Source organism: Oncorhynchus tshawytscha, linkage group LG28, assembly GCF_018296145.1.
Source record: "Oncorhynchus tshawytscha isolate Ot180627B linkage group LG28, Otsh_v2.0, whole genome shotgun sequence".
Classification (NCBI taxonomy): Eukaryota; Metazoa; Chordata; class Actinopteri; order Salmoniformes; family Salmonidae; genus Oncorhynchus; species Oncorhynchus tshawytscha.
Window position 1 is genome coordinate 26,466,276 of NC_056456.1, and position 15,849 is coordinate 26,482,124.

The 15,849-nt window shown below is 42.9% G+C and overlaps 1 protein-coding gene across 10 annotated transcripts in view; it reads left to right on the forward strand.

Moving 5' to 3' along the window:
- Positions 1-15,849, forward strand: part of pard3ab (par-3 family cell polarity regulator alpha, b) — a 239,351-nt gene that overhangs the window by 171,525 nt on the left and 51,977 nt on the right. For all 10 annotated transcript variants that reach the window (XR_006080216.1, XR_006080217.1, XM_042308154.1 and 7 more), the window contains 3 exons: positions 237-465; positions 2,179-2,298; positions 11,890-12,144. Coding sequence is in view for 8 of the 10 variants with exons in the window: in XM_042308154.1 (XP_042164088.1) it covers positions 237-465; positions 2,179-2,298; positions 11,890-12,144 (604 nt within the window). In the remaining 2 variants the exon portion in view is untranslated. The remainder of the gene's footprint in view (positions 1-236; positions 466-2,178; positions 2,299-11,889; positions 12,145-15,849) is intronic.

A 15,849-nucleotide genomic window follows, 5' to 3' on the forward strand; every position in this document is an offset into this window, starting at 1 on the left:
CAGATCTTAGTTCAGGAGACATGTAAGATATAATTATATTGGATAGAAATATTAGCTAACCAAAAGCCAAATACTTTCACACATACTCTATCTTCCATTGATATCTACACACAATTAATGCTAAAGTTCAAGTTACCTGTGTGTATTAAAAGTAAGGATTCGAGATCAAAGATTCAAAGACCATTTCTTCTTTAAAGATTCCAGCAATATAAAACATTCTGTTACTGTCTGTCCAGTGGAGGAGGACACCGAGGGGAGCTCTCGGTCCGGGCGCGACTCTGTGTCCACCGTGGCAGATCTGACGCCACTGCCTAACACCGAGAGACCGTTGGTCAACGGCAACCGCACCAATGAAGACGAGAAGGACAAGGGAGGGAATGACAAAAAGAAACAGAAGGACAAAGAGAAGGTCAGCAAGAACAAGGCTAAGAAAGGCATGCTGAAAGGCCTGGGAGACATGTTCAGGTAGGACGCGTACGCACACATACACACTCTCCATTCTCCTCTACCAGTCTTTTACCCACCCTTATAAGTGGGTCATGCCTTTCATCTGATTGTCTGAGATGGTCTCTGAGATGCCAATGATGCATACATTTTTTATTCCTAGTGGTTTTGACAGAGGTTATGTCCCAAATAGCACCCTATTCGCTATATATAGTGCACTACTTATTTAGTAAAAGTAGTGTACAAAAGTGGTTCTGACAGAGAATGCCGATACAGAGACACCAGACAGAGGCTAGTCAGAGCTGACCCTCTCAGTTCTCTGGGCTCCACGCACATACACACACACTGCAGCCCAATCAAAGCCTCATTACCATCAGACCACAGCATCCTCCCTCCTACTCTACACCAATCAACACTTGGACTCAAAGCAACACCCAATCTGCTCGCAGCCTCCTCAAAATGGCCACTGCCCAGACACACACACACACACACACACACACACGTGTGTGGATTTGTCAATATGGTTGGTTTTTCAATGCTACGGTGTAGTAAAGTGACGAACTGTAACTCATGAAAGGTTTGGAGCTGTGCTATAGTCAGACTGTCAAGCCAGACCTTATCACATCAAGATGAATTTGAAATGCGTCTTATGTGATTGCAATGCATCCTGTCTGTCCATCTCATATCTCTGTCATTTGATGTTAAACTGCCGTGGCTCATCGTTATCTTCTCATGGACGTCCATTATCTGAGAAAATAACTTGACCGCAAATATATAAAGCAATGCAGTCTCTCTCCCTTTCTCTCTCTCTCGCTCTCTTTCTCTCTGTTGACGCTTTTTCTCAGAGCCGTTGAACTTGAAGTCTCAAGTCGCCTGCTTCTTTAGTTCAAATATCTCTTGTAAATTCCCATCTTATCAGTGGTGTTGAACTCGTGAGCAGAGAAGTGATAAGGGTTCTGTGCGCAGAATATTAAGAATATTAAATGCCCTTCTGTCATGATGAATGTCCTCATCTCAAAGTTTCACTTGTGCCTCCTGACATAAATCTCCACTGTGTCCCAAATGGCACCCTATTCCCTAGATACATAGAGGCTCTCGTTGAAAGTAGTGCACTATAAGGGGAACAGGGTACCATTTTGGAGTCCCAATTAATATTGGGACGTGGCTGGTGTTTAAGGAGACTTAATGGAAGCCACTGGCATGGAAAGAGAAACTGTCACCCGCTGTCTCTGTGATAGATAGGACAATTCTCAATATTAACATCTACACATCACTGTCAACCACTTTATGCTACATTTGAGGCCATTTGTTGATCAATTAATCAGGCGATAGACCTCCCACTGCTGTATTTCGCTCCGCTCTGTTTCTCACTCTCTGAGACTCTGCAGGCCAATTTCCCTCTGAGTTAGCCTAGGAAAACTCAGTCAAGTAGAATGTAAAAGTAGAGAGCTAAACATTTGGAGTTTTTATCAAAAGTAAGTTGGAGAGAGTGGCAGAGTTGATCACCATTAGTAGTTTACTAGTTATTATCTCTGGGGGAACTGTTTGAATGTGTCCCAAATGGCAATATATTCTATATTCCCAATAAAGTGTACTACTTTTAACCAGATCCAATAGGGCTCTGGTTAAAAGGAGTGCGTTAGGGATTAGGGTGCCATTTGGGATGCACACATAGAAATACCCAAATCGAAGCCATTTCGGTAAAATTGTCTGCTGATCCCATTTATGTTTTAGGTTTGGTAAACATCGCAAGGACGGAGAGAAAATTGAGCGTAAAGGGTCAAGCAAGTGGAGGCCGGAGGAGCTGCAAGCCTCAGAGGACGAAACACTGAGGATGAGACTGGAGCAGGAGAGGTCAGTGTCTGTCTACACACACCATTTTGTAATAATGTTTTATTGTTATAGAGGCTGACAGGACAGTTAAAAAATAGATGTTTTGTGGTGGGACTGGGATTCAATCCCACACGAATACAAGTGTAATGTGCTGAAAGGCATTGGGGGGGTGCTACCCACTAGACAAGCCCCAGGACACGAGCTCAACTCAGTCTAATGAAGGATAGGGCAGGAGGGCAATGTGCCAGTCATTTGGGCACCAGGTTGTAAATGCCGAAGCTTATTACTGAACATACACACATACATACATACAGTTGAAGTCGGAAGTTTACGTACACTTAGGTTGGAGTCATGAAAACTCGTTTTTCAACCACTCCACAAATGACTTGTTAACAAACTATAGTTTTGGGAAGTCGGTTAGGACATCTACTTTGTGCATGAAACAAGTAACTTTTCCAACAGTTGTTTACAGACAGATTATTTCACTTATAATTCACTGTATCACAATTCCAGTGGGTCAGAAGTTGACTGTGCCTTTAAACAGCTTGGAAAATTCCAGAAAATTATGTCATGGCTTTAAAAGCTTCTGATAGGCTAATTGACATAATTTGAGTCACTTGGAGGTGTACCTGTGGATGTATTTCAAGGCCTACCTACAAACTCAGTGCCTCTTTGCGTGACAACATATCAAAAGAAATCAGCCAAGACCTCAGAAAATAAATGGTAGACCTCCACAAGTCTGGTTCATCCATGGGAGCAATTTCCAAACACCTGAAGGTACCATGTTCATCTGTACAAACAATAGTACGCAAGAATAAATACCATGGGACCACGCAGCCGTCATACCGCTCAGGAAGGAGACGCGGTCTCCTAGAGATGAACGTACTTCGGTGCGAAAAGTGCAAATCCGTCCCAGAACAACAGCGAAGGACCTTGTGAAGATGCTGGAGGAAACGGGTACAAAAGTATCTATATCCACAGTAAAACGAGTCCCATATTGACATAACCTGAAAGGCCGCTCAGCAAGGAAGAAGCCACTGCTCCAAAACCGCCATAAAAAAGACAGACTACGGTTTGCAACTGCACATGGGGACAAAGATCGTACTTCTTGGAGAAATGTCCAAAGAACACCATCCCAACTTTGAAGCACGGGGTTGGCAGCATCATGTTGTGGGGGTGCTTTGCTGCAGGAGGGACTGGTGCACTTCACAAAATAGATGGCATCATGAGGTAGGAAAATTATGTGGATATATTGAAGCAACATCTCAAGACATCAGTCAAGAAGTTAAAGCTTGGTCGCAAATGGGTCTTCCAAATGGACAATGACACCAAGCATACTTCTAAAGTTGTGGAAACATGGTTTAAGGACAACAAAGTCAAGTTATTGGCGTGGCCATCACAAAGCCCTGACCTCAATCCTATAGAAAATTTGTGGGGAGAACTGGAAAAAAGGGCGTGCGAGCAAGAAGGCCTACAAACCTGACTCAGTTACACCAGCTCTGTCCGGAGGAATGGGCCAAAATTCACCAAACTTATTGTGGGAAGCTTGTGAAAGGCTACCCAAAATGTTTGACCCAAGTTTAACAATTTTTAGGCAATGCTACCAAATACTAATTGAGTGTGTGTAAACTTCTGACACACTGGGAATGTGATGAAAGAAATAAAAGCTGATATTAATCACACTCTACTATTATTCTGATATTTCACATTCTTAAAATAAAGTGGTGATCCTAACTGACCGAAGACAGGGCTTTTTTTACTTGGATTAAATGTCAGGAATGGTGAAAAACTGAGTTTAAATGTATTTGGCAAAGCTGTATGTAAACTTCTGACTTCAACTGTACATGTTTTAGGTGCATGATCACTGACCCTAAAACATGGTATTTAACACTTGTATTTCACATTATTAGAAAGTTCAGATATCAGTTTTGAGGGCGATTATTCACATTGTGATAACACCCTATAATGTTGAGTAATAACTGGTTTGACAAAATGCAACGGAATATTGTGATGTTCTCACCTATTTATGACATGTTCTTGTGTACTTACGCTGCTTCCTCTCCTCTCCAACTACTGAATTTGGGACAACTGTGGATTCCTCAAAATTAAAATGGTGTTTTTAGTAGTACTTAGTTATACAGGCATCATACAGTAAATTATACTACTTGAGGTCAAATAGGATATTGCACAAGACATGGCTGTCACTGAAATGTACCATTGATGCAAAACTCAACTAAAGCCATTAACAGGGCTTTCTGGTCGGTCACATCGTCTTTTCTATTTCTACCAGGAACCAAAGAAAGTTCAAGGGTCAACATATTGGGAAGCCTCACTGAAAGAGCCTGCTCTGTCTTCCTTCCCCGGCCTGTCTTACTTGCCCCTGTCTCAATGACTACATCCTTTTCTGTGATCCCACAAGTCAACTAAAAGCTACATTCACACATACGCTAGAGACAGCGTGAGAGTCCCAAGTGGCACCCTATTCCCTATATAGTTGCCCTGGTCTAAAGTAGTGCACTATATTGAGAATAGGGTGCTATTTGGGATGCAACTAAAAAATAGAGAGAGGGAGTGTGTTGTTGGGGCTTGATGTACACCACCCTACTGCAGCACTGAGTGTTTCCTTTGATTTACCCTCTATTAAAGGACTGAAAGTTTTGGGGGCAATCATTGACATGAGAGCTTCTTTTGAAGCCCAGATATTTAGTGCCCTGGCTGTGGGTGATAATGATCACACTCATCACAACACTTCCATTTCTACATACCATGTCATTACAGTGCTGATGCACAGCCAATCACTTGGACATGGAGACCAAATCAAAGGGACTGCCATTATAAATTCACATCAACAAAATAGCTCCCTCTGCTTTGGGCTCTTGGCTAATAAGTGTTGCTAATTATGGATTCAGAAGGAAATATACTGCAGGGTGAATCAATGCACAATTTATTTAGATCATAAGCCATTGCTATACATATGTTAATGATCTTGTCATGAAATACCGAGAGTTGAGACACCCAGAAATCATTATGATCATTATGATCAGACCTATAGGAAACACTTGTATGAATAACTTTTATTTATATATATATATATATATATATATATATATATATATACACACAAAAGTATGTGGATACCCCTTCAAATTAGTGTATTTGGATATTTCAGACACACCCGTTGCTGATAGGTGTAGAAAATCGAGCACACTGCATGCAATCTCCATAGATAAACATTGGCAATAGAAAGGCCTTACTGAAGAGCTCTGTGACTTTCAACATGGCACCGTCATAGGAGGCAATAAGTCAGTTCAAATTTCTGCCTTGCTAGAGCTGTAAGTGCTGTTATTGTGAAGTGGAAACGTCTCGGAGCAACAACAGCTCAGCCGCAAAGTGGTAGGCCGCTGAAGCGTGTAGCATATAAAAATCATTGTCCTCGGTTGCAACACTGATTACAGAGTTCCAAACTGCCTCTGGACGCAACGTCAGCACAATAACTGTTCGTCGGGAGCTTCATGAAATGGGTTTCCATGGCGGGGCCGCCGCACTCCACCATGCTCAATGCCAAGTGTCAACTGGACTGGTGTAAAGCTTGCCGCCATTGGACTGGAGTGATAAATCACGCTTCACCATCTGGCATTCTGACGGACAAATCTGGGTTACCTACCTGCCCGAATGCGTAGTGCTAACTGTAACGTTTGGTAGAGGAGGAATAATGGTCTGGGGCTATTTTCCATGGTTCGGACTAGGCCCCTTAGTTCCGGTGAAGGAAAATCGTAACGCACAGCATACAATAACATTGTAGACAGTTCTGTGCTTCCAACTTTGTGGCAACAGTTTGGGGAAGGCCTTTTCTTGTTTCAGCAAGACAATGCCCCTGTGCACATAGCAAGGCCCATACAAAAATGGTTTGTAGAAATCGGTGTGGAAGAACTTGACTGGCCTGCACAGAGCCCTGACCTCAACCCCATCCAACACCTTTGGAATTAATTGGAACGCCGACGGTGAGCCATGCCTAATCGCCCAACATCACTAATGCTCGTGTGGCTGAATGGAAGCAAGTCCCCACAGCAATGTTCCAACATTTAGTGGAAAGCCTTCCTTGAAGAGTGGAGGCTGTTATGGCAGCAAAGGGGGAACAAACTCCTTATCAATGCCCATGATTTTGGAATAAAGATGTTCGACAAGCAGGTATCCACATACTTTTGGTCATGGAGTATATATCTGCATCACTGTGGTACATAGGTCTCTGCATTAAACACAAAATGTCCTCTGTACATTTTTGATCACATTCAATACTAATCTCTAGATGGATCTCAAGTTACAGTAAGTCAGTGTGGGTGGATCATCAATCATGCTCCGTTTCTTATCCAGATGAAACACTTGTGTTCTCAGTGTGCTATCTACCTACTCCTCCACCCCTCTCCCTACAGACCATTCCGTGGTGAACAGCTAAGGTATTCATTTTAAGTGCAAGGAGGGAGTACCTCAACGAGCACATAATTACAGCTACGCCAATTATCAACCTTTAAACTAGCAATTATCATCCCCTTGCTTCTCTCTGGGCCTCTTTACTGCCGGGGAACGAGGGAAAGAGAAAGGAGGACAGACAGGTTTGCCTCGTCTAGCACTCAACAGGGAAATCTAAATAATTATGCCTCAAGAAATATGCATAATGAAATGGTAAGTCAAAGAAAAGGGTTTTCCATTTAACTGTGAAATAAAATAGTCATTATATGGGACAATATTTCTCCATAAAGGCAGTAATATTTCCCTGATGAGCTAGAAAAGAGCTCATCACATATTCTAGGCAGTCGCTGAGATGAATGGACTAAGCAATCTTTTGAATAATATTATGTTTATTTTTTTAGAAACAAAGTCCTCTTATAACATTAGCACTGTAGCCTGCCCTGAGTGAAGACACTCTAAAGCTTGTTTGTAGACTCAGTGAATATCTACATTACCAGAAGGAAACAGGCCCTTGAGAGATCTTTCTTTAAACCTGGAGAAAACAAGGTTTGTGTTGCGAGTGTAGTAAGCTAGTGATGGGAAACACTGTGCTGCTGATGAGGGCAGACATGGCAATCTGCTCCCTCAGAAGCCTTTCCATGGAAGGGAGGTAAAGGGGTCACCAATGCTATGTTCTAATCAGGCTAGCTAGACCGACGGAATGAATTTGTCTCCTTACAACAGCAGCTGCCCTGTACAATCTCAATCCCTACATCTTCTGAAAGAACCACTACAGCTGAATCGTCTTCCTCAAATTGCTCTGTTTACCCTGTACCACAAAAATGCTAATTGTTCCCCAATCCATTCAAATGAGATATTCTATCTTGACAATAGCAAGTGCCAACACATGTCATAATCCTGAGCCTCTATCCAAGTGGGCCAGCCAGAAAGAAGGACTGAGTTAACCGTAGGACCAAACAATGGCCTCAGCCCTGACATGTTTCTGTGAGGAAACCCTCCCAGGTCTTAATGATTGGCCCTGATGAGAGATGGAAATATCTCTACTTGGCAAAGAGTAGGTGGCTAGGAGCTATAATGGGTTCTACACTAGGGAAAGAGGGGGTAGTAGATGGCATAAGAACCAGGGTTGGTGAGAGGCCTTTCTTCATTTTCCATACAGAACAATGTTCCATTGTGTTCACTGTGTAACAATAATGTGATGTCCCTTGGTGACAGCAGTGGAAAAAGTATCCAATTGGCGTACTTGAGGAAAAGTAAACATACTTTTTATAGAAAATGACTCGAGTAAGTCACCCAGTAAAATACTACTTGAGTAAAAGTATTAGGTTTTAAATATACCTAGTTGCGCTAGTAGAACCTAGTAGAAATAGTTCTGCCATATTCTGGTTACTAGAACTCTAATAGTTAGCTAATTTTCAGTTTGTTACAAAATAAGCTAGTATAGTGTGGAGAATCATTGTACCATCAATCACTGTGAAATATATTTTCAATAACCAAAAATGTTGTTGTTTTAGCTGTTTTGAAGCTGGTGTACAAAACCAAAAGTAAAATACGCAAAACTAAAGAACGGGAAGCATAGAAATAGTGCACATAGAACAGATCTACCCCTTCTTAGACTTGATCACTACTTGAAAACAATCTATAACTCTCATTGCTCTGGGAATTTTGTCTGATCGCCCAAAAAGTTGCATACTGATTTAAGTATCAAATGCGAACCTCATTGCTAAAATATACTTCCATATAAAAATGTATAATTCCTTATTAACCAAACCAGACGGCACTTTTGTTTTAATTTTTGATTTAAGGATAGCCAGGGGCACACTCCAACACTGCCATAATTTACAAACAAAGCATGTGTGTTTAGTGAGTCCGTCAGATCAGAGGACGTACAGGTGATCAGGGATGTGTGAATTGGACCATTTTCCTGTCCTGCCAAGTGTTCAAAATGTAACGAGTACTTTGGGTGTCAGGAAAAATGTATGGAGCAATATGTATATTTTCTTTAGGAATTAAAGTAAAAGTTGTCAAATATAAATAATCAAGTTCAGATACTCCCCCAAAATAGCTTAAGTAGTATTTTTACTTAAGTACTTTACACCCTTGCTTGGTGGTAAAAGGTACACAATAATGATAAAACATACTGAATGAAAGGAAAGTGGGATTAGATGTATACATAATATATTCCGGACTGTTGATTCACCAGACAGAAGCTTGTCGGTGTCCCAAATGGTACCGTATTCCCTATATTGTGCACTACTGTTGACCAGGCCTAGTGCACTATATGGGGAATATGGTGCCATTTAGGACGCACTAAACAATTCTGTTTTTCTGTCTAGTTGTGAAGAGAAGGCCCTGAACCTCACCTGAGGAGTAAATTCATACAGACAGTCCATTAGAGGTGGATTTTCTCTAGCCTCTGGCCTTGACCAATCAATATGTGTTTTACTGGCGGATTTGCAAATCCCAACTGATCCTTGGGAAAGGAACTGCCGTTACAGATCAGACATTGATTAGGTTAAAGTTTCTGCTTCTCCACCCTTCCCAAGGTAGCCTACTCAGACCGCCACAGAATTTCTAACTATTTCACTGCAGCAGTGGAAAGTTTACACGGGGGTTTAAAAATACACAAGTGTTATAGAAAGAAGGTGCAGCTGCCTTTTACAATAAGGATGTAAAAATGTTTGTCTCAAATGCACCCTATTCACTGTATAGGGCTCTGGTCAAAAGCCTACCAGACGAGCTAAATTCCTTCAATGCTCGCTTTGAGGCAAGCAACACTGAACCATGCATAAGAGCACTAGCTGTTCCGGATGACTGTGATCACGCTCTCTAGCCGATAGAGTGTAAGACCTTTAAACAGGTTAACATTCATAAGGCCGCAGAGCCAGACTGATTACCAGGACTGCGTACTCAGAGCATACGCCGACGAGCTGGCAAATGACATTTTCAACCTCTCACTGACCCAGTCTGTAATACCTACATATTTCAAGCAGACCACCATAGTCCCTGTACCCAAGAATGCCAAGGTAGCCGGTCTAAATACTATCTCCCCGTAGCACTCATATCTATAGCCATGAAATGCTTTGAAAGGCAGGTCCTGGCTCACATCAACACCATCGTCCCAGACACGCTTGAACCACTCCAATTTGCATACCACCCCAACAGATATACAGATTACGCAATCGCTATTGCACTCCACACTGCCCTTTGCTACCCGGACAAAAGGAACAACTTTGTAAGAATGCTGTTCATTGACTACAGCTCAGCGTTCAACAACATAGTGCCCTCCAAGCTCATCACTAAGCTAAGGATTTAACACCTCCCTCTGTAACTGGATCCTGGACTTCCTGATGGGCCATTTGGTGAGGGTAGGCAACAGTGCTTCTGCCACACAGGGGCTCCTCAGGGATGTGTGCTTAGTCCCCTCCTGTACTCCCTGTTTACCCACGACCGCGTGGCCGCACACAACTTATAATTACCTTGGCCAATGACACAGTGGTAGGCCTGATCCACAACGACGATGAGACCTGGAAGTGTGGTGCCACGAAAACAACCTCTCCCTCAATGTCAGTAAGACGAGAGATGAACGTGAACTACAGGAAATTAGGTCTGAGCACGCCCCCACTCACATTGACAGCGCTGCAGTGGAGCTGGTCGAGTGTCCAAATCACAAAGGACCCATCATGGTCCAAACACACCAACGCAGTCATGAAGAAGGCACGACAATGCTTCTTCCCCCTCAAGAGGCTGAAAAGATTTGGCATGGGCCCTAAGATCCTCAAAGTTATACACCTGCACAATTGAGAGAATCTTGACTGGCTGCATCACCGCTTGATATTGCGACTGCTTGGCATCCGACCGCAAGGCGCTACATAGGTTAGTGTGTACGGCCAAGTACATCACTGGGGCCGAGCTCCCTGCCACCCAGGACCTATATGCCAGGCAGTGTCAGAGGAAGGCCCTAAAAATTGTCAGACTCCAGCCACCAAAGTCATAGACTTTTCTTTATGATACCGCTCGGCAAACGGTACCAGAGCGCCAAGTCCGGGACAAAAAAGGCTCCTGAACAGCTTCTACCCCCAAGCCATAAGACCACTGAACAGCTAATCAAATGGCTTCCCGGACTATTTGCATATATTATATATTTTGCACTGGCTCTATGCACTCTCACTGGACTCTACCCACACAGTCACACATTCTACAGTTACACAGTCTACATAGATACTACATATGCTTACACACACAAAACATACACATGCATGTTGACTCCACACAGACAAACTTTTAAACTCTTTCACACTGTTTACACATGCTGCTGCAACTCTGTTTATAATCTTCTATCATGATTGCCTCGTCACTTTTACCCCTACCTACATGTACATATTACCTCAATTACCTCAGCTACATTGACTGTACTGGAAGTCCTTGTACACTGAGTATATAAAAAAAAATGAAGAACTGCTCTTGCCATGACATATAGACTGATCAGGTGAAAGCTTTGGTCCCTTGTTGATGTCACTTAAAATCCACTTCAATCAGTGTAGATGAAGGGGAGGAGACAGGTTAAAGAAGGATTTTAAAGCCTTGAGACAATTGAGATATGTGTGCCATTCAGAGGGTGAATGGGTAAGACAAAAGAGCCTTTTTAAGGGGTATTGTAGTAGGTGACAGGCGTAACAGTTTGTGTCAAGAACTGCAATGCTTCTGGGTTTTTCATGCTCAACAGTTTCCCGTGTGTTTCAAGAATGGTCCACTACCCAAAGGACATTCAGCCCACTTGACACAACTGTGGCAAGTATTGAAGTCAACATAGGCCAGCTTCACTGTAGAATACTTTTGACATGCTTTTGAATGCTTGAGTCCATGCCCGACGATTTGAGGCTGTTCTGAGGGCAAAATGGGGGTGCAAATGTTTGGTATACTCTGTATATAGCCTCATTATTTTATTGTTACTATTTCCTTTTGTGCAAATGTTCTTTTTAATTTGGCATTGTCTGGAAAGGGCCCGTAAGTAAGCATTTCACAGTCAAGTCTACACCTGTTGCTTTCAGTGCATGTGTCAATTACATTTGATTTCAATAGGGTGTCATCCACTGTTTTCCTTTTGAATCCATAAAGAAACATTCCGTGTCTCCTTTCCTCCAGGATCCAGCTTAAGACACGGGAGCTGCGGGAGCGGCAGGCACGGGAGAGGGACTACGCTGAGATCCTGGACATCAACCTGAGCCGAGACGAGGAGCACCCCTATGCCGGCATCGGGCCCCTGGACACGTCCCTGGGCAGCGGACACAGCCGTCCCCAGAGCCCCCGAGACAACGACCACCACCACCAAGACTCCTCCCTCTACACACAAGTTGGCCATGCCCGCAACGCAAACGGACGCGCTCCCTCCGCCGACAGGTAGGGGGCCGAGGGTCGGTCCTACGCTATGAGGGGCAGAACTGGGTTTAAATACTTGGCCATTTGCTCAATCCTGCCAGGAGTGGCAGATGGGCAGGGTTTGTCTTTGAACCCGGGGCTGATGAAGAGAGGTAGTAATACCACTATAAATACCACTATCAAGAATTACTATTACTATTAACTAGCACTTCTGCCTGGTACATTGTTTTTATGGACCAATTCATCGTGCTAAAGACCATCATTCAAGCCCTGGTGATGTTGAAGAACTCATTCCTTTATAGGTAAAATAGTATCTTGCTGTGCCTTTGTAACGCTAGGCCAAACACTGTTGCACTGAAGTGTCCAGTCAACACACCTCACCCCAGGAAAATAACCACAGGAATGAAAGGCAGTTAAATATCACCACTCTACTGACAGGGACTCACTGGTGATTACCTTGGTCCTGGGGGGAAAGGGAGGCAACATTTCTACATTTTCACTTACTCACTCCTGTTGCATGTTCAAAAAATGCATCCCAAATGGCACCCTATTTCCTACATAGCTGCGCTTTTACTTTTATAGGCCCTGGACAAAAGTAGTGCACTATATAGGGAATATAGTGCTGGTTTAGGACTGTAGATAAACCGTTTGTGACTCAGAATCGAAGTCTGGTCGTCAGGCTGATCCGGTTTACTTTTCTTTGGGATTGGCATCTGCCAATCATCTCACACCATTCCCCAGACTCTTGTGAAATGGAAGATATTTTAATTTTACCAACTTCAACTTAATTGTCCCAGATTGGTTTTATTCCAAGATCATCGTACATCACTGATCTGTATTCCTACCATGTATTCATTCATACTCAATGTACCAGTGACAGTACTGTACATCACACATGAAGCTATGAGAAACCATAAGCCTGTGTGCCCTCTGTCTACAGCAGTAGTCTGTGTCTGCGTCCCAAATGGTACCCTATTCCCTATTGTGCAGAACTTTTGTGCACTACATCGGGAATATGATACCATTTGGGACGCTGACCCAATATTACAGTGCGATTTGGGATGCAGAACCAGTATTAAATTGTAAGTCTGTATGGCCTGAAGCGTATTACAGAATGAATTATGTGATTTCTCTAGCCAAAGAGAATACAGGGTGTTATTTCACATGTTCCTATACTCACAGCAGTGTGTATGTAGTATTGATTTGTAAATTATTGTGCTGCCACAGTGTTAGTGTTCTGTTATACAGGTAAATGCCAAATAAAGGAAACATAGTGTCTTAATTGGGTGTTGAGCCAGAACAGTTTCAATACACCTTGGCACAGATTCTACAAGTGTCTGGAACTCTTATTGGAGGGATGCGATACCATTCTTCCATGAGAAAACGCTGTCTCAGGCACCGCTCCAGAATCTCCTATAAGTGTTCAGTTGGGTTGAGATCAGGTGACAGACGGCTATGGCATACATCATTTTCATGCTAATTAAACCATTCAGTGATCACTTGTGGATGGGGGCATCGTCATCCATCCTTGTGGATGGGGGCATAGCCATGGTACCCAAAATAATGGCCCACCCAGCATTTTTATACATGACCCTAAGCATGATGGGATGTTAATTACCTTGGAATCACAGCTGTGTGGAAGCACCTGCTTTCAATATACTTTGTATCCTTCATTTACTCAAGTGTTTCCTTTATTTTGGCAGTTACCTGTAGTTCTAGAGCGAGGATGTGTGAAGAAGTGAATAGCATTACCATACACTGCTGCTGTTGAATGAGACTAGCAAAATCATAGAGCACTTGTTCAATAAACAGTCAAGGACTTCATGTTTGTGTTCATGATGCACCACAACGATTCAGCTCCATGGAGAAAGGTGTAGAATTCCGGGAAATTGTCTACACCGCCAATGTGGGGGCCTCTAAAAATGTTATCTAAAATTCCACCGGGCCGACCACGCCCATTGCCACGCCCACCTACTAAGCCCTTTTTTGATAGCGTAAAAAACCCTGACTTCTACTATGTAGTTCAGGGCTAATGCTATGATTGAGAGACTGATTTAATTATTGATATGTGATATCTACTCATGTCCATGGCACTAAGACCTACGGTATGTGTTACTATGATAATGGTGGACATTGGACAGTCATACCTTGTATGTGGGGGGTGATGTGCTTTCTCAACTGCCCTTGTTTGTCTCCGAATGTGAAAGCCAGAATAGTGCCGTTTGGGGACTAGTCTCCTCCCTCTTTCATTCCTCTTAGAGCTGGAACATCACCCATTGCCCTTTTTGTCTGCTTGGCAGAGAAGGAAAACAAACCTGCAGCTGCATAAACATGCAGTGGAATTCATTTTCTAATTGCCTACAGTAGTTGCTTGCAAAACTGCGGACCATCAGAACTTTCAATTTAACTGTGCAGCGTAAAGTTAGTCTGCCGGGAGCTTCATGAAACCCAGAGGAGAAGTCAGCCATTTCCTCCACCCTGAGAACCATGACTGACTTCTGTCAGCTCAATCATATTGTTGTGACAGGCGGAGTCTTAAATGGCACCCTATTTCCTATATAGTGCACTACTTCTGACCAGGGCCTGGTCAACAGTAGTGCACTATATAGGGAATATGGTTCCATTTGAGACGCAACCATACTGGTGCAACATAGTTGAAACAGCATAGAGCTTTCTGTGGAGTTCATAGGCATTGGTACTGTGTATTAGCCTACAGTATGGAACTGCAACATGGCTGGGCTAGTATGGGCTGCCTGGTAAAGGATTTATAGAGTTAGTGAAAGAAAATGATTTATGTTGAAATTACTCTGTTTGTTGTGCAGTAATTGTTATTTAGGTAGGGGTCCTATATTTATTGTATTGGTGGTACCGTAGCTGTAAGTTAAGAATATTCTCTCTCTGTGAGCTAGTCCTTCATGGTCCAAATTGCATAACCTCTCCTGGATATTCTGGTTGGTCCTACTTGCCCCCTCCGTCTGCCAAAAAAAATATTGTGCAAAGCCCAAACTTATCTCAGTAACCTTTTCCCACAATTACTGTGTATATTTCACAAGGTCTTGAGTTTAAATTTGACATCTGGTAACATTTGTCATAACTTTGTAAGTCCAAAGCCCCCAAATAGACTGAAAATGCAATTATGTACTTGGCAACAACTGTGTTGGCCATAACAATGTAGTCTACTTTAGTGAGAAGCACAGAACACTGGGAGAATTCTGGGATTTAAACAGCAACAAAGCGGTCACCCAACACGTTTTAGGTAAACAGCTGAGGAACTGGGCTGAAGTAATGTAACAACTCTCAAATTCATAGACCATCCATGAGATCAAAAATACCCCCTGTCCAAAAAAGGATGTTCCAATCCCTGTTTGCCCCTTTAATGTGTTCAAGAGAGGTGGGCTTTCATTGGTGTATATATCGTGAATGCCTGAAATGCAGTGTTCCATCACATGATGGAGTTTAAACTAGTGAATTATCTCCTGTGTCTGTATTGTGTCATCCCCCTCCAGGAGAATAGAGAACCTGGTTGAATGCTCCATCTGGGATCTTATGTGATTTGATTCCCCTTCTCTGTGGCTGTTATTATTGAATCTGCTCTATTGTGTTCAGTTAGGCCTGTAAGAAAACTCCCTCGGAGCAAAGCGACATACAGGAGTGGTCACATCGAGTCACAAACACACCCGAAGTATTATATGAAACAGCTAGCCAAGCAGCATCTGAGAGGCAGTC